The sequence below is a fragment of the Bombus impatiens genome, unplaced genomic scaffold (genome assembly GCF_000188095.3).
Source record: "Bombus impatiens unplaced genomic scaffold, BIMP_2.2 scf_0129, whole genome shotgun sequence".
Lineage (NCBI taxonomy): Eukaryota > Metazoa > Arthropoda > Insecta > Hymenoptera > Apidae > Bombus > Bombus impatiens.
This window is the reverse complement of record NT_176548.1, coordinates 858,974-881,475: the sequence shown is the minus strand read 5'-3', so window position 1 is coordinate 881,475 and position 22,502 is coordinate 858,974. Positions and strand designations below refer to the sequence as shown.

Below are 22,502 nucleotides of genomic sequence, written 5' to 3'. Positions count from 1 at the left end.
TTCGTGCCCGCTTCTGCCGTGTTTCATTCACGAGTAGGTGCCCCGAGCGAGATACGATGAATGTTAATGAGGCGGTCGGTCAGCTGCTCGATCCTACCGAAGGAAAATAACGCACGAACAAATTAAATTTCAGGATACGTATGCGTCTCCCTGCAGAAGGGAGCCCCGCGATTGTCTCTCGCGTTCTTCTACCTTTCCCTCTATTCGTCCGTGTCGATCGTTCTGTTTGTCGTTCGTCGAGAATTCTACACCGTCTCCTACGATCGTGACATCGTTCGAATTTCTATCTCCGCGTGAAAACGCGCCGTTGGGGAATTCGAAGAGAAAAAAGTCGTGAAGGAATCCTCCTGAACGACTTGTTTCTCCTCCCACGCGTCCATCTTCCTTCCATGTTGGTTTCCTAACCTTCAAATTCGAGCAACATGGTCGGCGAGATGTTATCGGGAATCCTCGAATCGGGCCGTTCGAAAGGGAAAATTCGTAATGGAGACGTGCATACGTTCACGAGCAAAAGGGTCGCGCGAAGCAAAAGGTCGAACACGAACTCGATTGCCATCGGGGACAGATTCGAGTTGACTTTATACGTTGTATGGGCGTGCACGTTCGGTGTCCCGTCTCACCCCATGGGACATTGTTCGGCTCCCTTTGCGAAGGCGGCCGACCCACTGGGCCACGGCCGGAAGTGCATTATTCACGCTCGATTTTTCGTCAGAGAATCATGCAAAAAATATATAAAAATTCGAAACGGATGTATGCGCCGCGAGAAAGCGCTACGGAGGCCACCATGGCCGCTGCCCAGAAGATAAAACGGCATGACAATGGCGTCGACCCATTGTGACCTTACGAAATTTTTGCCCTGCGCGAGTTTAGTAGGAGAAGAATGCGCCCAGCACGATTTCGTCGAATTTCGACAAAAGAACCGGGCACCAGGTATTCGGAAATCTCTAAAACCGAAATTCTATCGATAGATCGTGTTTCGGCGTTATTCGAATTCGAACCCTGCAAGATAGGATAAGAGGCTAGGTACGCCACTGTAGCGCAAAATTTATGACCACGATTTCTCGGCCAGGCTATTCGTCAGAGACGATCGCGAATCTCAATCCTGGCGTAGCGTCTTGACAGAGTACGTCGGAGAGGAAGGAAGACAGCCTACGAGCACAGTTCGTATTACAGAGACCCCGGCAAGATCTTCGCGTTTTGTCAACGGGAAAGGAACCGACCGAAGCAATTTGTCCTCCGTACGTGCGTTTCTTTATTATTCATCCCATGGAAACGTCCCGCGTTACCATTACGTTCGCCCGTTTATACGTTCTATCAAAGACAATCGGTTCAGTTCCTCGAGCTCCTTCATTCTAGATCCCGCGATTGCTTTCCAAGTACACCAGCCGCGAATAATATTAACATTCGATAAAGCGAACCTTCTCGTTCCACCGTATTAGCAACCTGTTGACTTTCATATATCCTCGATCAGAGTCTCAAGTATTTATTCGCCTCTCTGGTCGTTAAATCTCAGTGGTTTACGCGTTCGATTATAAAATGCGTTTCATTCTCGTTAGCAATCGTGTCGGTGATATTTCTTTGCCCACGTAACGCGTAATAGAGACACACGGAACGAACGAAAGAGGCTGAACGAGACTTAAGCAACAAGATGTCACGAGCGATTCTGAACTTCCCCGCAATTAGCGATTGCATAAGCGATCGGTATTACGGCTCAGTCTGTCGATGCTTCTCTCTCGACCTTTGATCCCCACGACGTTGCACTGATTGACGTTGAAGCAACGTCGTGATCACCGCGCCTACCCGCGGAATCCCATCGATAAAACCTCGGCAGATCGAGACCGATCGCCGGTACCCTTGGACACGGGATCGCGGCATTTTGTTCCGCTAGCCTATTGTCATCGATCCCGGCCACGATCCTACGACCCACTTAACACGATCAATTACGCGTACGAGCGATCGGTCCTCGATCCGCGATCCTTGCCAGCAATTATAAACACGCTCGATTAAAACTCGACTCGTGACGCGGTCACGTTACGTTCCTTTCGAGCCAGGTGCGTTCTGAAACGCAGGCACTCTAATCTGTATTCTCATGGAAAACCAACTGTTTCGTTTCCTCCGCGATTTACGAGCTTTCTATCCAACGTTCCCGATACCAGGATGAAGAACGCTAGGCGGACGATTAAAATGCGAGAGTAGACTTATCAGCTACTGGCAAATTCCGGCCGCATCGCCCGGTGGTCGGCAATTAACACCGAACGAAACACTAGCTTTTCCACGGTCCCGATTTCAAAAGGCTCTTTCCACATGTATTATGTATTTCGTTCGAATTTGTGTCCCGGTTCCGTGGAATCGTTCGAGGCACGAGGCTGGATATCGTTGCTCGTAAAAATAGTAACCGAGGGTAATTAGTGTCGATTGGAAGAGTTGCTACGTGTGGCCCCGCGATACGGATAACCCCTTTCCGTTGATTTAACCATTGGCCAGCGAACGGTTCCACTTTAGACCAATCAGCCAACCAACCGACTAAGGTTAATTAAACTCAATTAAAAGCGAAGCGATACCAGCCGCCCTCGCGTTGCTTTTCCAAGCGAGCCGAGATTTTCTTTTCGAATCGCGCTATTGTCGTGTTATTGGAGAACGCGGAATAATAACGATCCGTTCCTGATTTTTCTTGCAGACGACGAACGTGGGCGGCAGCAGCGTAGTGGAAAAGCTATCGTTCTACAACCACACGGAATGCGAGTGCCGAGAGAGAACCGAATACGACACGAGCAACGAGAAACCCTCCGAACAGAGAGTCTACAGGCATCATCAGTCGTCCCCGCAACCTCAGAACATGAGAAGGGCACAGCCGAGAAAACCGTGAGTTCCTTCTTACATCTATGTACATATACCTACATCGATCGCTTTCATACCAGTTCATATGCTTTTCTCCACCCTTCGCTATTTCGATATCGGCTGTTATTGGCTCCACCAACGACTGATTTGTAATTTCCCATTGATTAGGTGCCGGTGTCCTTCGGAATTCACACCGAGGATGACGCCCGAAGGCGTCTGCCAGTGCACCTGCTTCGAAACTGACCAGAACTGCATCAAGATCAAGCGAGGAAAAGGATTCTTCTCTCTTCGCGATAGATTGTGAGTAACGTTTTTCAGCTACTTTCCTCGTAATAACGAGAGTATACGAGTTCATTACGTCGAATTACAGATGCATTCAAAATGAGGAGTGCGCGATGCCAATCTGCGAGTTTGGTGAATACATGGGGCGACGAGGCAAGTGTCCTCGGAAACAAGACAAATTCGATGCGATTGCCAATTATCACACGAACTTTAACCACCGATACAGAAGCTAGAGAAGCAGGAGAGAAAAGAGAGCAAGTGTTAATGAAGAAGAAACCGAGGAGGAAGAAGAAAAACGAACAAGTCAAAAGTGCGTGGAACGCGCGCGACGTACATGAAACGAACGGTGCCATCTTTTCCGAGTACCTTTGCGTAAGACTCGATATATGTATACATATGTAGCCCTCCAAGCAGTTATATATAAATGTACCCTGCTATTTTCGCCGTCAACCTTGTCACTATATTTTGTCCTTTTTTTCTATCGTTACAAATGGAGAAAAGTTCGAATCGGTGATTGCGTACAGTGATTAGACACATAAGGAAGCGCTACTATAGTCGACCGTGATTATTCGTATCATATACGATCCGATATTAATCGCCCTTTGATTCTTCTCGAACAGCAAAGTTTGGATATTAGTAAAAATAGAAAAGCTTCTTGTGTAATCGGTTTACAATATAGTTCGTTATACTCGAATCTTGATCCAGACACTGTTCAAAGATCGAGGGGCACGAATACTTTGATTTTGTAAATTTCAAATAACCGATTTGTTCAGCTGTGGCTGAAATTTAGTAGATCTGATGAGAGAGAGAGAGAGAGAGAGAGAGAAAGAGAGAGAGAGAGAGAAAGAGAGAGAGAGACGCGATTGCTCCTTGTAGCCAATAGCGCTAGCAGCGCCAGTTTTACGATTGGTGACAAAAGACTTAATTGTCATAGGACCACGAGCCTAGTCCGAGATCCTGTCCCTATTCTGTACCAGACGATTCTCTTTGAAAGTTCATTAGACTAAGCGATAGACTAACAGACAGTCGATCGGCTATGTAGAGAATATCGATGGTTGTATACCAAAGCGAAGAAACGGTGAACGCGAGAAGTAACTGCGCAGAGACCTAACATGAGTCCGTCAATGTACTCGTTGTTCTTATGTTCCCGCCGAGGACATTTAGAATTCGTGCCATAACGTGGCATCCTTGTTCCATTATGTCTATATGTATTTTATAAAAGAGCAAGTCGACACGACAGCAACAAGAAACGAATGGTACGAGCATACAACGAATATTTTCTCGATGGATCCACCGCAGGATCATCGTTAACCTATACAAAAGACGGACCTTCGAAGTATACGAGAAGAAAAGGAACAAAGTACGATTGACTCGATGTGTTATTCGAGCTGTGAACATTTCGTATCGCACCCCCTAAACGTGTTTTGTACGCTTTTATATGCATTATTATAATATGTACGTACGTAGTAGCCGACTTGATCGTGAAATCGATTTCATAGCCGATCTAGCATTTACGTGGCCACGGAAACATCATGTACAATCGGGTGTAGATTACCATTTCACTTGCACTCAATTTCACTCCTGAAACTTTTATGCGCGTCCATTATGAACTACGATCTGAATACGAATCTGAAATATGACGAAAACGTATTCATACAGATGGCATTCAGTTGCGCTATTGACTATTTAATCTTTTACGCTTGATCTGTGGTCGAATGTACACGATGAATCAAGACCGTCTTTTTCGATCTTTTTGTGTCGAATATTCTATCGTTAATAATCGCGAATATGTACAGAACGTCATTCGACATTCAGCTTACTATTGTACTCGCTACCACTTCTAGGCAATATACATATATAGACGTAGGCAAGAAATTAAGCAGTACAGTTGTATAAAGAAATTCATGAGTATCATTTCAATAAAATTTCAATTTAACTTTAAGCAAATTTCGTGGAGTTTCATCTTATCCGGATCGATATTCGATGGCACTATATTCATCTTAATTACTAGGAACACTTTAATAACGTTTCAAATATACACCCGCTTGCGCGGAACAGTCGAATTATATTTTATATAAAAAATGGCGCGACAAGCTTCTAAAGGTTATACTATCGCCATCTAGTAGTCACGTTAGTAAATACAGTTTTTCTCCCGAGATATGGCATTAATATTCTAAACATATACATATGTTGTAAGAAATTGTTATACGTATTATTATTCATTTTACATTTCATTTTTTATGTTAATAAATCTTAGACTTATTACAATACCACTATTCCTTTCTACATACATATAGACATATATATATACTTTTCGCTTAAAATAATCGTTGCCAGTCACAGGTGGCGATAAAACGAATTTGTCAGTTGTCAATGAGTTTTCGTACGTTTCGGACCGTGAAATATTAGAAGTATCATCTTTAATAATATATGAATGAAATATGAAATTTCTCATTTATATACGATAAATTTTTTTGTAACTATTTTTGTGAATGATGTTTAAGTTTATCTGTCATGTGTAATGTAAATGAAACTGCAATGTACGACTATTGTCATGTAAAATAAATGCACAAACAAACGTGCCAAAATTTACTAAATTTTGTTATTTATAATTCGAAATACACAGAAAGTTCTACGAAACTTGCAAATTATGGAGACTGCTCAAACGTTGTACCTTAACCTCTTTGGTGAGGACAAAATTCACGTTTTGAAGGAAGTAAGTACTACAATGATCAACGGAGTAAGAAATTATTTATTTGTTGAAAAATTAATCCGTATAATTTAGTTGTTGCACGCTTGCGTGGATGAAATATGTGGCAGACCAGGTCCAACCTATCATAAGTTCGTAAATAGCATGGATTGGAGTAAAGAAGAATACGAAGAAACATATAAATTAATATCTATGCTCCTGAGAAATCCAGCTTCGTTATATTTAACAGAAGAAAAGGTATGTTTAATATTCTCATGAAACAAATAAAACTTTCATATTAGCAAATATAATTCCCTTTAGATGCCACAAGAGTACCACGAATTACCTGAGCAAATTCAACAAAATATATTATCATGTTTGAAAGTGAGAAGACAACAATTAACAGATGCGTTGTTGATGGAATACTCTAAAGAAAAGCACGACACAGTAATTGACTTTGACTGGAGATTAAAGGTAAATTAATAAAAAAAAATTGTTCAAGGTATATTGCTATTAATTGCATTATTCTTACAGCTTGTAATGGGGTCTAGCAAATTAGCTTCTTTGAGAGAGCCCCTTCTTCAGTTAGACCTCATTCTTGAAAGTAAGGACTCAAAGCGTATTCTAGATTTGGAATTAAGCAAAGATGAATTGGACACGTTTATAAATACCATGGAAAATATAGTGCAATAACTCAGATGTAAACAAATTAATCAATAATAAAAGGATTTGTTATACTCAATGTATAATCGCAGTAAATTTCCAAGATCAAATAAGTACACGTGGTTTTACACTTGTTCCACAGTTTATTATAGGTTATAGATAAATGTAGAATAGTTTAATTACTATTATAACTGCTCATCGAAGATACTGAAGACTGTTGGTCTGTGTCCGAGGCACTATCGACTCAAAAATCTCATTTACAATTTTGTAGTTTCGACGCGCAAAATAAATAAACGAGGAGGCTTGCGTCGATGGTGCCTCAGCGTTAACGATTGATAATTCGAGTGCACAGATCAGTCGGGTTCAAGGATTTTTTTTTTTATTTTTTTCCTTTTTTAAATAAAAAGTTCGCTCTCGTCGCCAAAACTTGCCTCGAAAAAATTTCGTTGTAAAGATCATTACGGACAATATATTTAATGAAAGGTTTACTATACAACTTTTAATTTTACCTCTTTCTCCTTACTCATTATATATCGTTTAAAAATCAATGCCGGTCGCGGGCACAATGAACGCTCGCTCCATTAACACTTACATGTATTCTGAGATTTTGGAGCATTTACATATATGCGCTTTTCGTTTAACTTTACGATCTACGCTACGGTCTTAATAAAAAAAGCTGTCATAGGTAATTATTTACTCCTGAAGATCCGTAGAAACGAATCCGTTTTGAATGGTAATTGTGCATGTTTCGTAATTGTAATTAGGCGATATTTTAGTGATTATTATAAAATTACGAATAGGCTTCCTCGTAAGTATTCTCGTATGGAGAAGTAGCATTCCGAAGGACAAACGCCGAATTTACACAAACGCTTTCTCTATGTCTAGATTATATATCACTTACACTGTCTCGACGTACTGTATGTTTTCCTTATCTCGTGTGTTGAATTATACGTATGTACGCATTGGCGTGTAATGTCCTTACATGTGTGTAATTGTATCGAGTGCTCGCGCGTACCAAAGTCATACGTAGAAGTGTGCAGTTCCTCGTTACAACATAAAACTTCTCGATTGTACAATTATAAAGAAAAACAAGGACCGCGAAAGAAATACGAGCAAAATAATCGACTGTCCTTAAAATCGCGATGCGAGTGTTTCATTACTCGTGCGCTTTGACATATCTTTTAATAACTTTTTTCTTCTCGCTCTGCTTTCGTCCATCCTATCTCTCTTCCTTTTCTGTTCACACTCTGGCGAAGAGACATATCCCAAATTATTCTTTCCTATTTTCCTTGTTTCTTTCCTTGACACTCGATATTCACTCTCTCATTTTCTTCTTTCTAGCTCTCACGCTCTCTCACACATTCGAACACACACGCACACCTTGTTCTGTCAGTCTCTGATCTTCCCTTGTTTTTTCTTTTTTTTTTCTTTTTTTTTATTACAGCTTTCTTGTTCTTTATACTCTCTCGATATAGCAATACATATGTAGTTACGAGGGGTCGCGCCTCGATGAGTATTTTTTTGGAATACGCGACAAACGAAGTTTTTATTACCATTATTTATTTTGTTTTAATTCGAATGTTCGTTTTTATCGCTTGTCCGCCGCGCGATGGTCACATAATACGATTTATGTATAGCAACAATGACAGGTTCTAAATTTTTTACACAGCAGGGCCACTTGTTACGATGTTACAAATAAGCACGGCCCACGGTTGAAAATATTTCATTCGTGTCGAAAAAGAACAGTAAGAATTATCTGCATCGATATACCATCCGCGAACGGCACTACACATTTTCGGAATCATTTTTTTTCTTTCTTTTTCTTTTTTTTTATCTGGCTCATCCTCGTAACCCCGTTCTCTTGGATGATACAACCGTTCACGTTTCGTGAACTTTCTCTTTCGCCCTGCCGTCAAATGCCATCTAATAATTATTAATAGGCCTACTATAAAGTCTATATGTTCTCGCGATGTCGCGGTCACATCCATTTTTTTGTTGCTCGTAACGAAAGAACGTTATTTTCTGTTTAGTTGCAGGAATGGTCCAAATATACATATCTATATAATATACTTTTTTGGTTTTAACGAGAGAAAAGAACTTTCTTCTTCCCAAAATACAATTCGGTTAGTGGTGTTTATTCGTTTATGTTGTTTTGGTAATGTGCTTCCGCGATAATTTCCTGTAAACAGCAAATAAATTACACGTTCGATAAGAATGTGCATACAAGCATTTGTCGACAAAAAGAACTTGTATACTCTACTTACGTTCGTATTACACTCGATGGTTGCTGCCGCAACAGCCTTATCGCTTATGTCCATCTCTTCGATAGCCTTTAACAAAAAAAAAAGAAAAAAGAAAATGAGATAACTATTAATAATTGCATCGTCGAACTACGTCGATATCTTACAAGTAAAGAATTAAACTATATTAATATGCTAATCAGATGGCCCCTCGCACTTTATTCTTCTTTGGACATTAAACTGCGTTAATGGTCTCGGAATCGTTCGCGCTAACCCGCGCGAACGATCTGTTGGCGATCATCATATATTGCGTATTTACAACGTTTACTAAAGATAGGAGCGTATAGAGTACAAAATCGGGTTGACACGATATTACCTTAGCTACCGATGCGACATCCTCGGTAATGGCTGGGGCAGATGGTGGAGAGGCGGGTACCTCGCTTGGGACGGCTGGTGTAACCTTGATAGCGTCGGCTGAACTTTCTGTCGTACTGTCATGAGCCACGTTATTTTCTACTGGGGCCTCGGGTTCGGGAGTGCTCTGTAATGTATATATCTCCTTGTTAAAGGATTCGATCGGAGAAGTTGGACGTCCGCAACAAGTCCAAATCCCAACATGCTACGAGGATAAAAGACGTAAAGGTCGATTCTGTCGAGCCACTTGAGAAACGAACAATAAGGATTATTTTCCCATAGACAAGTAAATAGATACTCGACATGACTACCATAAGGACGACCACCATGTGGCGGGACAGAATCGCTCCTCATGCTTTTCGAACAGCGCAAAGAATTGGAAACCCTGCTGATAAACCCTCGAATAAGAAAACTCTGCATGCGCAATACAAGATGCTAACGACAAAACAGATGCAATTACGGAAAGAGCATATGATAGTATCGATGTCTAATAAATAAGTTCTATGCCATAATTAAGTTCTAAAAACCTCAGCTATTTACGTGTATACAATTAGTTTAATGTTTACGTCTATCAATGAGATTCACGCTAGAAATTCGTCTAAGTCGAGCGGCTATGTTATATTAGTGACAGCGTTCCGACGAAAAAGAAATTTTCTACGGAAACTGGACTCGACTAGTGCAGCGAATGTTTCTTGCTCGTTTATCTATGTGTCGAGCTACAAATGCTCTACTTTAGCGCCTCGATTCGAATAACAAGTCGTGTTAATATTGTCAAGAAAACCAAGAGGCAAACAACACAGGTGATGGCAGTAACGGTTGTTCTGGTAATGGTTGGTGGTGGAAGCGTCATAGGAGTTGTCAGCAACAGAGTAGACGTGTTGTTAATCACGTTCGACAGAACGAAGGATGCATTCGACGAGACCCTTTCTTTTAAAAAAAAAACGCTGGATCGTGTGTTAAGGACCAGAGACAGAAGAAAAAAGAAAGTGAGAGAGAGAAAGAGAGAAAAAGAAAGAAAAAAGAGAAAAAGAGAGAGAGAGAGAGAAAGGACATATACCATGAGGGAAGAATGTGTTTTGCGACACAATCGATTCTGTTTAGATTTTCTATTCCATATCGTGCATGGAGATACGCCGAGACAAGGATTCTGTCGATCGTTTAGATGAAATTCGTGCAAAAACCCACAGACGTCGATGTGCCAGTCTCGGTCTCATTCGATTACCCTTCGTCGAGAGAACGTCGTAAAGCGAAGGTGAGAAATTGAGATACCGAGGATGATGGTCGATTATCTGGGATTCGATGTGTGGAGGTTTGAACGAAGGTACAAAACGCGATATGTGTCGGGCGACAGAGCACTGGACAGAGCATCGGGAACATGGGGAAAACGGGAGAAAGTCGATATTTTCAGACTATATTCACAGAGACGATTGGTTTGTGCGGACCGTACGACGAGATACTTGGAACGAGGCGCCACCAAAGGTATTTGGCTGCCTGAATTCATGCCAGGAGGTTGTGTTACATGTTAGTCACCTGATGGATCTCCTGGATAGTAGTCGACGACGTGGCGTTGTTTGACAACTGACACGAAACCGAGCTCTCTTCCTGCTTCTCAGTCTCCGCCAGAGACTCTGCTAACCTCTCCTTTAATTCAATGTCGGACTCATTGTACGAATTGAGGCTTATCGACACCGATTCCATCTTGAACTCTCGATTGCTCTGGTCGTCGTACAACAGTGTTTGTGAGGAGTCTTTTGTGGATGTTGTTAGGCCAGACGTGATACTGACATTGGACAAAGGACTGGGGCTTCTAGGCGGTATCGGTAGTGTCTCTGTCGGGTTTCTTAAACTGGACGCGTTCTCGTCGGGAATTGGAAGCTCGCTATTCGTTTCGGACACATTGAGCGGACAAGAGAGCTCTTCCGGCGGTAAGGGATATTTGAAGGAATCTAACTGTTGGGTCGTATCCTCAAGGGCTGTGGGAAAATCGTCCGTGAGACCAGGAACGTCTTCCAGCCTGGACGAAGAGAGATTCGCTTGAGTTTCGTTCGCGAGATACGTGGTTTTCTCGCTAACAGGACAGGGCGGCAGACTGTCTGACGTTTTCAACGACGCGTCATCTGCCTGGGGAACGGGAATATCCGCGCTAGAACATTCGTTCGTCTGTTCCGGCAGTGAAAGAGGAGATCCGTCCACTTCTTGTGCGTGTTCTACGTCTAAAATCTGAGACTCTGTGTGAACAACGGGGGAAGGCACTGTGTTCGAATTGTCCGCCACGTTTACGGTTTCTAAATCAAATTTTTCCTGAGGACTAGGCACGAGTGATTCTGACAAAGGTGGAGGCGGCATAGGCATCGATTCCTCCTCGTTCCTAATCATCTCGGGTGTGTCTATCACTTTGTCGATAACGTTCTCGATCGTGGAATCGGTAATAGGCGGAACAGGATCGATCACCGTTTCGTTAGAAACAAATGGATCTTTCGATTCTTCCGGTACTTCGGAAATGAGAATTTCTTCCGTAGGTACGGCAACGTTGGGTTCCGTTTCCGTTTCCAATTTGTCGTCCGCTTCCGGAATAACTTGGACCGACTCGACATCTACCTTCGAATTATTCGCTACTTCTTCGACGGGCGTTTCCGTCACATCCTCGTCCTCCGGAATGACAACCGCTGGCTTTGCCTCTACTAGGATTTCTTCGGAAATCGGAACGGGACCTTCTTCGGATTCCACGATCGCATCAACGGTCAAAACTGGTGGATCGATAACGGCGGCTTCTTCCACTCGCTCGATATCTTCTTGAACAACTTCGTTCGGCTCGATAATCTCTTCGACTGGTTCTTCGACACGTTCCTTTATATTAACCGATTCCGGTACCTTTTCTTTCTCGCGTGCAACGAACTCCTCCTTCACTACGTTCTCTAGAACTACTTGCGACGTTTCGTTTTCGATCAACTCGCCGCCGTCGAGATTGCTAACTCTATCCGATAACTGCGAAGGTTGTTCGACCTGTATCTTTTGCGAAGGATTCGCGACATTTTCATCGACTTTAAGCTCGCAAGACTTTTCAACGTCGCTCCCCTCGGTAAGAGGAGTTGTCTCCCTTACACATTTTTGGTTGACATCGCTCTCAGATGATGGTTGTTTCAGTTCGTTAACTGGAACGCTATGAAGACTTTTTGCATCACTCTCGAGAGACGGGAGAGGGTCGACCTCGGTAGTCTTATTGGCGTCACCGGCGCTAAGCGACTCTAAATTCTTGGTAACATCGTCCGGAGGATTAGGCGCGTCTGTATCTATCAGCGGCAGAGCTTCTACGCTCTCAGGGATAAGAGTCGATTTTGTTGGGGGTTCGTCGACAGAAGAAATGGGCGGTCGCATCTGGGGAGTCGCATCGAGAGATTCCGCGGCTGGTGTTGACGGGTCGTTACGTTCTGGGCAGAGGGAAGATAAGGCTGGTGGTGTAATTATATCCTTGTCAGCAGCCTCGGCAGGCAGCTTAAGGGCCTCCGCTAGCGCGGTCGCGGTCGCCGCGGCCTGCTGAGCCTGCTGCAAAGGCGACGTATCTATGGGGGTTGGTGGTGGACTGGACGGAGGCAAGGAAGGAATATCCTCACTGGTTTTCCTCTCAATGATAGACGGCGTAGCGACTGTCTGGACTCGGAATACGGAGACTTCTACCGGGTCCGCTATGAACTGACCACCGGCTGGACTGACCTCGACTACTTTTTTCTCGGCCTCCACTTTTTCGACCTCCTCTTTCTTTTCCTCGACAGGGACAAGAGTTGGGGCAGAGGGAGTGGGTTCCTCTGTCTTTTCCTCGGTAGGGCTACTAGCGGCCGATGCTGGGCTTTCTTCCTTCGCCTCGGTCGACGGTGCTGGTGCCGCTGCTACAGGGGCGGCTTCGTTCTCCGCTGTTGGACTACTTACTGCTGATTTTTCTTCAACCGGACTACCTGCCGTGGCTGATCCACTTTCCGCTTCTTCACCACCCTGCAACATTTTCGTAGAAATCGTTTATATAAAAAAAAAGAAAACGATACATCGAGTGAAAAGTGAACAATTTCAAGCGCGTTGATCAACGCAATCTTCACGGCAGGCTATACGATATTGTGTTGGAAAAAGAATGCCGGTTCATCGAAGCGCGATATTATTTTTTTTTCTTTCTCTTTTTTATTCGTCGTGGAGGGTGACCAACTTAACAGTTGTCGCCCGTGCTCTCGAGGCTGGGGTATGCTCTCTAAGCAATTCGAATAGAAAGAAGGGTGAACAACCTAGCGACTCGTAGACAAGAGAAGTTCACAGAAGGGTGGATGTTCCCATAAGGGACGCGCACAGGGGTACAAAAATGAGCGAACCATAGGGTGCCGAGGTACGAACGTCATCCTTTCAGGGGTAGCCAATCGTGTCACTGTGTCAGCGAGCGCTCGTTACGAGCGAGACGTAATTGATTCTGATTTTATTAATAACGTGCTCCACTGTTGCTTCTAAAACGCGTATCTGGCATCCGAGTCGAGTTGTCGCTCGTAAAACGTGTCCTCCGAATTCCAAAGAAAGAAGACACTGTTACTCGAGGCCAATAGGTGTTATTCGTTCCTCGATATTCGTTCAACTAAGAAGTACGTAGACCTCGATTCCAGCCATCCTCGCGGCTTGACTCAAATAGAAAAAATATGAGTAGAACGAAATCAATTCTTGAAACCGAAGAGGGAAACAGAAACCGGACGTGCGGAACGCAACGCGTGCTTTATCGTCTGCAGACCTCGTATCGATCGGCTGGTTAAGTGAAACCCCTTCTCGCCGTTCCTCCCATGCTTTTTCGTAAAGGGTAAGCCTCTCGCTTAAAGAATTACAGCCCCTGAAGGGTTCTACACGAGGGCTTTCTAAAGCGGAGTGTTTTTTCTCAGACGGTTCCGATTCCCGTGTTTCGCCAGCACTGTGTACACAATTTTTTCAAGTAAAGAAATTTTCCACGTGAAACGATGCTCTCTACATTCTTCCGTACTATCTCGGAATATTTCGCCTCTAGCTAAAGACGAAGAAACGGACGTTTACCTGTCAGAGTCTCTCGACCTCGCGGTGAACGACTGACGAATCGAAAAGTCAAAGCACTCGCAAATTCGCGTTACAAATTTGGCTAAACTTCAGGGGAAACTAAGTAACAAAAGGACAAGCAGAAGTTTGGCCGTTGGCCAAGATCTTTCTTCAGGCCATTGTCCGTCCTGTGGGTCAACGGTAGAAAGGGACACCGCGGTAATAAACTTCCGATTACCTTCGGTTTCTTCTCGCGGCGAAATCGATCGGGCAAACGGTACCAAAACTCGCGTGTCTCTGCCGGTGCATCATTGGCTGTCGACCAACTTTGATCGCGAGTAGGTTATAAACAGTCGCAATAACTCTATAACGAAAGACGAGCGTTAGAGCAAGCAATCAAAGTCCGCGAACGCAGACGGAGGTAAAGGAAAATCTACGCACAATGTTCTCGTTACCTACTCTAAAAATATATTTACGCGAAGGTTGCAGATTTCGACACTTTGTTTGAATCCTCTCCAAGAGTACCCAATGAAATCTCAACTAAGAAAACCCAGCAAGTTCTCCAGAAAATGACGCAACCCGTATATCTCGATCGCGGGGCAAATATCGACGAAAATATCGCAATTTGTAAACCTAATATCATACGAAATTAATATTCGTCGTAATCGAGTTACGATAAAAATTAGGATAAGCTTCGACTACAAGTTTCTACTAAGAAGCCTCGCTCTTCTACTACACTTCGAGTCGTAAACGTATGTACGCCAGACATTGTGCTCGTTGATCCGTGCGAATTATCCTACCTCGATATCAGCTGTATAACAGCTGGTACGCGGGTCACATTAGAACCTATACTAGAATCAATTTCCTGTTCCGCAAAAAATATTACCTAGGGTGACGCGTGGCACGGACACGTGCTACCCTCGTGCAACAACTGTCGGTTGGTCCACGTTACGGAGATCTGTCGAGTGCATAAATTTATGGGACGATAGCGATCAGATATGCAGCTTTTCATTCCTGAACGATATGAACCCGGCGCACATGGATGTAAACGCGATATCGCACGGCTATAGCGTGTATCTGTTTACGCTATAACGACTAATTACTTCCTTCCCATTCGACGAATGTACGCTTTTCCTTTCCACGAGCAGTTTGACTCCTTTTTGCGTGCGAAAAGAAAAAATTAATGAAAATGTAACGGAGGAACGTGTCGTTAACGCGGCGGAAACGGTCTGTTATGAACACGAGCAGCAAGACTCGGACATTAAAGGATGAACAACGCGTTCCTAAAAAGATTGGTGATGCATCGTTTTCTCGCGAAACACTCAGCCGTTTCTCTATCGCTGATTACTCATTGTCCCGGGCTAAATGCGTATATCGTGTAACGTTCTCTCTCGTCCGCTCGTAGTAGGCAAACGCGTTTCTTTCCTCCGTCTTTTTCCTCTTCTTTCTTTTCCTTTATTTTATTTTCTTCCTTTTTTTTGCTATTTACCGACCTTCCCTAGAATTGAATTACGACAGCAGTATTTATCCGGTTCACCGGAGCGTATCCGACAGTAATATCGGTCTTGGCATGTAAACGGAACCCGAGAGGAAAGATGCGTTTAATATCCGCATCGAGGCAAATCAACAAGGCTACACACGAAGACCTAATTATTAAGATAAGAAAGAGCTAAATATTAAGACAAGGCCTTACTAATTTGCGTACTTACGCTAGGTCACAACCAGAATTTCTGATTTTTAAGTATTCGAGCGAAACGTAAACATCGAGCGGGAGATACGATTTACGCTAAGAGAAACCTACGATACGGACGATCGTTGATAACAGAAATATCGATCTTGCACGAAAGTCACGAAAAGCCTAAAGCAGCGTGTAAACGGCCTTCTAGCAAACACGTCTTGCGTGTGTCACGCTTCCAAATGGCGCGGCTTTCTGATCTATTCCCGTCCGGCGTCCATGGAACGAAACGGGCCGAGCGATCGAATTTTCATGAACGCAACTTTCCGGCTCGGTCGAAAGTTCGATAAAGTTGACTAGCTATTAACGAATGATGAATCGCGAAAACGATTCAGGGACCGGCTTTGATCAGCGATCGGTCGTAAATTGAATTTGTGTCACACCGGCAACGCGATTAAATTTCGCGTCGAACACAGACTAATTCGACCAATATTAATTTTCATCTATTCGCCCAACGGTTCTGCGTGGATTAATCCAGCGCGTATCACGTTCATTTCGCTCGAGCACGGCTATAATTCGATACGCGAAACCTTAAAACGCGTTCACCCACGTGGAATGCGAGAGGTAAACGAAAGTCTCGCCGAGTATGATCTTTTCACGCTATTTTCGTTCGAGGCGTTGGTCGACGTTGGGCGTTCTTCTTGAGCTTCGTGAGCCGAGAAAACATTTTGCAAGCTTTCACCGCGTTCGACTCGAGCCTCTCTCGCGGATGACTATTTTTGCATAGCGCGCACCGACAGCCCGGCGCGACGTCGCCGCCACACCGTTTATCGGTGTCGATTTACCTTTCTTTCCGCTGCATGTTCCAACGCATTGAACAATGGACTATTACGTAAAAAGAGTATCGACCAACGAGAGCCTACCGCGGCGCGACGCGACGCGGCAGACATAAATAAAATATTAAGTATTCAGGTGAAACGAGTCCTCCGCCACTCGTTCCTCTCTTCGGCCGATAACCCGACGAACAATGCGAAATTAACCACGGACTTCGAACGGATACGACAACCATTAATCCCTGCGAACGAAGCCATCTGGGAACGGTTAATCTGCACCGGAAACGCACTCGTTCTGTTTCGGTATCGCGCAACCGGAAGTAGCCCGAGATCGAAGGAAATGTTCGATGGGCTAGTTCCTGCTGGCTATTGCCATTTCTTTCTCTTTATACGACAAAATCAAAACTCGACGAGGGTTGAATAGATACGCGAAGAAACGCAAACGCTTTCCGTGTCGTACCGCGGAAGGTTCGGCCTCCTCGACTTCCGTTGGGACCGCAGCGACGCCCAAAAGTGGAACGTAAGACAAAACTCTTCTGGCTCCTCGAGCGAAAGCACCTGCCACCCGATATACACCACTGCCCACACTTCGCCCCGCCTTCGTGATAGACTCCATCCTTGCAAAATTTCCAGCACTTTCCGGGAAACCAGTCCTTGAAAAAGTATTGCGTAGGTAGTAACGAATCCACGATCGAAATTCTCGCGAACGACCAAGACGCGTGTCGAAACTTCGATAGAAATTGCGTTAAGTTTAATTTTTTTTTAATTAAACGCGATAAATATTCAACTATTTCGGTCTGTATATATAGAAAGCTACCCAAAACGCTTTAATTTCCACGCAACTTTAGACTCGTCTATTAGTAGATATGAATTGCCAGAGGCGCAACTGATACTCCAGAAAAAAATGCGTGCACTCGATGCAAGCAACATGGCAGACAATGCCGACTACGTCTCAATCTGTGAAGGCGTGAAGTGACTCACTGTTGGTCATGCTTTTTCACAGCTTACAACAATTTGCGATGTTCTACCTCTACTACTTAATACTGAAAAATTAGTCGAACGCGATCTTGGTCATCCGGAAAATTCGTGAAGCAACGTCGAAGATACCTCTGCGTGACACACGCACGCGCACGCACGATCAGCGACGAACGATCAGAGAGAAAGATCCGTACCAACTGTTCGCCGTTGGCGAACTACTCGGGCCAGCCTGCGAGTTCCCGCTGGTTTATATAGAGTCCAACAGAGGATCGTCCCACGTCTCGGAGAGAGAAGAGAGGAGTGTTACTGATACACACGTGGACACCCGGGGAGAGAAGAGGGACATATCTAGCCGGGCTAAGGAAAAGCATAGGAAGAGCACAAGTAACCGGCGTCTGATTTACTAAATTCAAACGAGCAAAACGAATTCCTACCAAAGGTGTTCGCCACGGGCGAAATAAAGCCGATTTTTTTTTTTAAATCGACCGCCCTTCGGCGATGAGACTCGCGTGTCACGGTAGTTCGCGACCTGGAACGTGGTGATTTGAAAAGGCAGAGCGGCGAAGAAAACCGACTTTACGCCAGTTGAGAGATAATCACGAAAATTCCTGCAAAGAGGACAAGAGGAAAGTTGACCCACGTTTTATAAGAGTGTACGTATAAGCCCTCTTGACAGAGAGAAAGAAGGAGTGGGAGCGGAAGAGTTACAATGAAGCAGGAGAGGGAGTGGAAACCCGTCATGCACCACCTACGCGAGGACGGCGAAACCAGGAAGAGAAAGAGATGCACGAACTGTATACACCAGAAACGAAGAAAACTGACGAGAGGAAGAGGAAGAGAAGGAAAAAGAGTGAAAGAGGAAAAAATGCGCGGATTATGGACAGGGAGGCTGTGACGCTCTGTACCTTCGGCGAGTCTCTTCTGTAGCGTTTTACCTAGGCGAAAGAAGCAAAGAAAAGGCAAGGGAATAAAGAGACGGTGGCACGCTGCATGTGCGAGCAAGGAAAGAAAACGCAGGCGAGTAACGAAGAGGCGAAAGATTCCAGTTTGATTCGTTAGATGAGAACGCGTGACGAGAAATCAGCCCGAGTCTGAGAAGAAACAAAAATTCACGCCGCAAAACCACCGCGCATTTCTATTCTTAGATGATCGAAAGAGAAAGGAGCCGAGAGAGGAGCGGAACAGGAGCGAGAGAAGGGAAAAGGGAAGCAAACGGAGACGGGAAAGGCCGGTGTTAACAAGACAGAAGGGATACCACGACACCGTACGGTGAGTACGAGGGGTTATTCAGCGTGAATAGCGGCGAGAATTTTTGAGTCGGTTCCAAATTTCTAATGCTGCATGTATGACCTTTAGGCCGCGTTCGTCATGGTGTGAGTCAATTGGATTTTCGAGCTCGAATTAGCCCCGGCGCTATTCATCCGATTACGCTCATCGCTTCAACGCATTTTTCTTTAAAACGCGATATTTTTTACTCGATTGTATACTGCGAATCCTATCAATTGGATCTAGATCGCGATGCAATAACAGATTCGATAAGATTAAGGTAGCGATAACTTTTAATTTCAACGCGTACATAATCTCCGACAGCGATTTTCGAAGTCTTCGCGTATTATATCGAACAGAGAAAGCCGGAATCGTTTTCGATAGGGGAAGGTTCTAAAGCTGATCGTTGGTGGCAGCATCGGCCGTGAAGCCAGCGTAGAATTATTCTTGTAGCAGGCAAGAAAGGAGGTAGGTTACCAACCGAGAGTTCTCAACGAGAAGCTTCGACCGAACACAGATGGAGACGTTCTTTCGCCAAGGGTGGAAACTGAGTTCTCATTTACGACCAACGTATTAATTGACGTTAACGATGAAAAATATCGGTGCTGACTATACCGACTCTTCCGAGATCTCTTTTTTCGAAACGGCCAAAGAACGCTTACTTTTATGCATTTTTAACGTTACAACTCCGACAAAATAACGAAACGTGACGGCCTTCAAAGCTGTTTCGCTTTGATATTGTAACGAATCGTCCACGATCATTTTTGTCAAGGGTAGGACGCAACAAGACGATAAATTTCGTTTAAGGGAAATGCAACGACACTAGGCGACAAATATGTCGATTCCATGAACGGTATCAGCCTATAAATCACTATTATCGGCGTTTGAAATCGACATTTTCCGTATTTCTCTTACATTCTTGTTACTACGCTCCAACTCTGTTCATCATCGCACGCCGGCCGATGGTGTTAAAATTTCGCGATTTATAAATCAAAGTTTACCACTATTGGAAAAGACCAGGAAACAACGAGAAGCGTCTCACGAGAGCTATTGGCATTCAACCGACGAGTGGCGCTGCTCGAGAAGGCGCGAAAAATATTCGTTGCTCGTAAAGAGAATCGCGTGCATGTACCAAGAGCCGTAAGGAGCGGCAAACAAGTGTGGCACGGCGAGTTTACGCGAATCCCGTCAAAACAACGGTATCGTTTTAAAAGCGTTGGTTCGCTTCGGTTCCTGGAGGGAAGCCCCGTTGTTTCGTGCAACAGGAACAGAACGACGTCAACGCGATCGAGACAGCGACGGCCTCAACGCACGCTCTGAGAAGCACGCACGAACTCTCGTACGCTCTCTTCACCCTTTGAAGAGGGTCGCGAAGCGCAACACGACCAGGATGCTACGTAGAGAGAGGTGGATATCGATTTTATCATTCGTGTACGCGGATTCAACCGCACGAAAGCCAGAAAATAAACTGGCATGGGGAGTGACCAATGATAATCATCGATCGTACAAAAGCAACGTTTTTCGTTTTGTATTGTGCATTGATTTCATACTAGTTACTGTAGTATAACGTCGAAGACAAACCACACAAAACTGTTCTATCTCGAAACACCCAGAGGGTGTTCGATCGAGAGGGAAACGATCGATCGATGGAAACGGACGGTAGATCGTATCGGTCTAAGGACGTAACGCATGGAATCTCAGTTACGATCAGCTTCCCGGAAATGTCATGGGTCGTGCATAATTGAAAACCGTTGCTACGCGGTTGACGAATCTCTCGATGATACGGTAACTACGGTAAACTACTCGATCTCCGATAAATATTTAAACACCTATTCATGGCTCGACTTCTCCCGAGAGCGTTGCATAGCTGGTTCGATCCAACCGAAGAAGAGGAAGTATATGCCTTTCGTTAACCCAATTGCGCGGACATAAATTAACACGCAATCGAGAATTCGATCTGCGACTTGATCGCGTCGACTACGCGCTAAACGGATTATTTTTCCTTCGCATGACCGACAAAGATCGCGTGTACTTACGTTGTCTTGTAAACTGTTTTCGCGATTGCATCGATCAACGATGAAACCTGAACGGGATGAAGGTGAAAACGCGTTTATCTTGCGATCACGATGGACTATTGTCGTTTCAGACAGGTGTCAGCTTCGCCAGAGAACACGCAAGAATTCCATCGCAGGCGAATGATTTACGACCGCGAATTCGCGGAAATCCCCTTTCTTCCGTTGCTTTGGTATGCGAACACATTTGGAATATTTCGCATATCAGTAAGAGAGTTTCCTGTTAGAAATTTCGCTCAACGCTGATCGCAGTCTCTTCGAAATTATTTGAGCATGAAACGAAAATTGAAAAACTTAAACAACATCGGTATGGACAAGCAAGCACGAGGACCATGACTATTGCAGTTTCGTTAGAAGACATTCGTATGTTTCGCTGAGTAAAAGACATTAATGATGCTGCTTCACTGCATTAATTCGCGATAAATTTAATTTCCTACGATCTCGAGAATAAGAATCACCGATGATCTCTAAAGGCGAGACGATACTCCACAGAATTATCGCTTACTCGAATTATCGATGGCTGAGAAATTATTTCCTACACAAAGCGAAGGAGACTGCACTCGCGGGTCGGAAGCGAAAAAAGCTAGCCGCGATGGAAATAAAAAGGGTGCAAAGATAATGGATGGAAAAACTCGTTATTGGGTGTCTTCTCGTTGCAAAATGTACGGTCGCATCCTGTGGTTTCAAGGCCCGGCTACCAACGACCGCAGACGGGAAATTTCACTTGGGAAATCACGCGATGCTATTTGCTACAGCCGATCTTAATTAAGAAGCAGACTTTTTAACGAAATAAAATGATCTATCCGTTCGTCTCTCGCGATTAATGACACACGATCGACGAATAGTAAACACTGAAAACATTTATACCTCGCGCACCAAATTATCGCGCGTACGCGCTGTCGTTTAAATATATACGTTTCGATTAATTTTCAAACGGACGAAATACGACTAGCGTTCGAACGAAACGTTCGACTGTACTTTATAGTATAGCAGGGGAATGGAAGTTGGCAAGGCAACCACTTCCTTCCCTTTATCCTGGCGCTTATTCGATTTTCTCCTTCGAGGATCTGGAATTCAGCTATCAATAAAACACGCGCTTTCGTTCGGGCTTTCCCTGATCGTTCCAAAATCCGACCCGTCTTAGCCGTTTATATCGAGAGCTTTCCGAAAATCCGACTACCCACTTCGCTTCCGCCTCTTCCAATTTTACAAGATGTTACAAAATCTTTATTCCGTACAGAGTAACGGAATAAACGGACTTGGATATTAAAATGGTAAAATGCGTTTAACATTTTCGTGCTTTGGTGTTCTGCCAAAAATGACGGAAAGCGTGACGAACGTGGATACGGGTGGAACAGACAAAATTTCAATAAGGTATAATTAATTCTAATTAAAGTGGCAATTATCCGGGCGCGGCGAAAGTTTCTTGTTCGTGTGCGAGAGCGGCACGAGTCTTTTGCCGGCAAGCCTGCTGAATGCGAAAAGCCCTGGTAGCCCCGTCGGTCGGCATGGCAACAGCTCCGC

General features: G+C 44.3%; 3 protein-coding genes across 11 annotated transcripts in view; 2 read left to right on the top strand and 1 right to left on the bottom strand.

Moving 5' to 3' along the window:
* The window catches only part of LOC100744317, a 62,834-nt gene extending 57,771 nt beyond the window's left edge, over positions 1 to 5,063 (top strand). The window contains exons 4-6 of the mRNA XM_012381240.2: positions 2,678 to 2,862; positions 3,007 to 3,138; positions 3,209 to 5,063. Coding sequence (XP_012236663.1) covers positions 2,678 to 2,862; positions 3,007 to 3,138; positions 3,209 to 3,353 — 462 coding nt within the window. The 3' untranslated portion in view covers positions 3,354 to 5,063. The remainder of the gene's footprint in view (positions 1 to 2,677; positions 2,863 to 3,006; positions 3,139 to 3,208) is intronic.
* A 387-nt stretch (positions 5,064 to 5,450) lies between these two features.
* LOC100744201 (COMM domain-containing protein 8) lies at positions 5,451 to 6,588 on the top strand. Its single transcript, XM_003486633.4, has 4 exons — positions 5,451 to 5,836; positions 5,906 to 6,067; positions 6,131 to 6,283; positions 6,344 to 6,588. Exons 1-4 carry the CDS (start codon positions 5,771 to 5,773, stop codon positions 6,500 to 6,502), a joined length of 540 nt encoding a protein of 179 aa, XP_003486681.1. The 5' UTR covers positions 5,451 to 5,770; the 3' UTR covers positions 6,503 to 6,588.
* Positions 6,589 to 7,901: 1,313 nt separating this feature from the next.
* The window catches only part of LOC100743538 (A-kinase anchor protein 200), a 63,130-nt gene continuing 48,529 nt past the window's right edge, over positions 7,902 to 22,502 (bottom strand). For 7 of the 9 annotated variants that reach the window (XM_012381233.3, XM_033318879.1, XM_012381234.3 and 4 more), the window contains 4 exons: positions 10,657 to 13,113; positions 9,089 to 9,253; positions 8,737 to 8,802; positions 7,902 to 8,651 (listed from right to left, as the gene is read on the bottom strand). In XM_012381233.3, the coding sequence (XP_012236656.1) occupies positions 8,607 to 8,651; positions 8,737 to 8,802; positions 9,089 to 9,253; positions 10,657 to 13,113 (2,733 nt within the window). In that variant the 3' untranslated portion in view covers positions 7,902 to 8,606. Of the gene's footprint in view, positions 8,652 to 8,736; positions 8,803 to 9,088; positions 9,254 to 10,656; positions 13,114 to 17,122; positions 17,316 to 17,769; positions 17,922 to 22,502 lie in introns of those variants that run through there. The other 2 variants (XM_012381238.3, XM_024365076.2) reach the window with 2 other exon arrangements.

What these genes read in the sequence shown, in the direction of transcription:
- LOC100744201 (XM_003486633.4), top strand. Translation starts at nt 5,771, where the DNA reads ATGGAGACTGCTCAAACGTTGTACCTTAACCTCTTTGGTGAGGACAAA. An exon ending in AAATTCACGTTTTGAAGGAA is followed by an intron (nt 5,837 to 5,905) that starts GTAAGTACTACA and finishes CGTATAATTTAG; the next exon opens with TTGTTGCACGCTTGCGTGGA. An exon ending in TATATTTAACAGAAGAAAAG is followed by an intron (nt 6,068 to 6,130) that starts GTATGTTTAATA and finishes AATTCCCTTTAG; the next exon opens with ATGCCACAAGAGTACCACGA.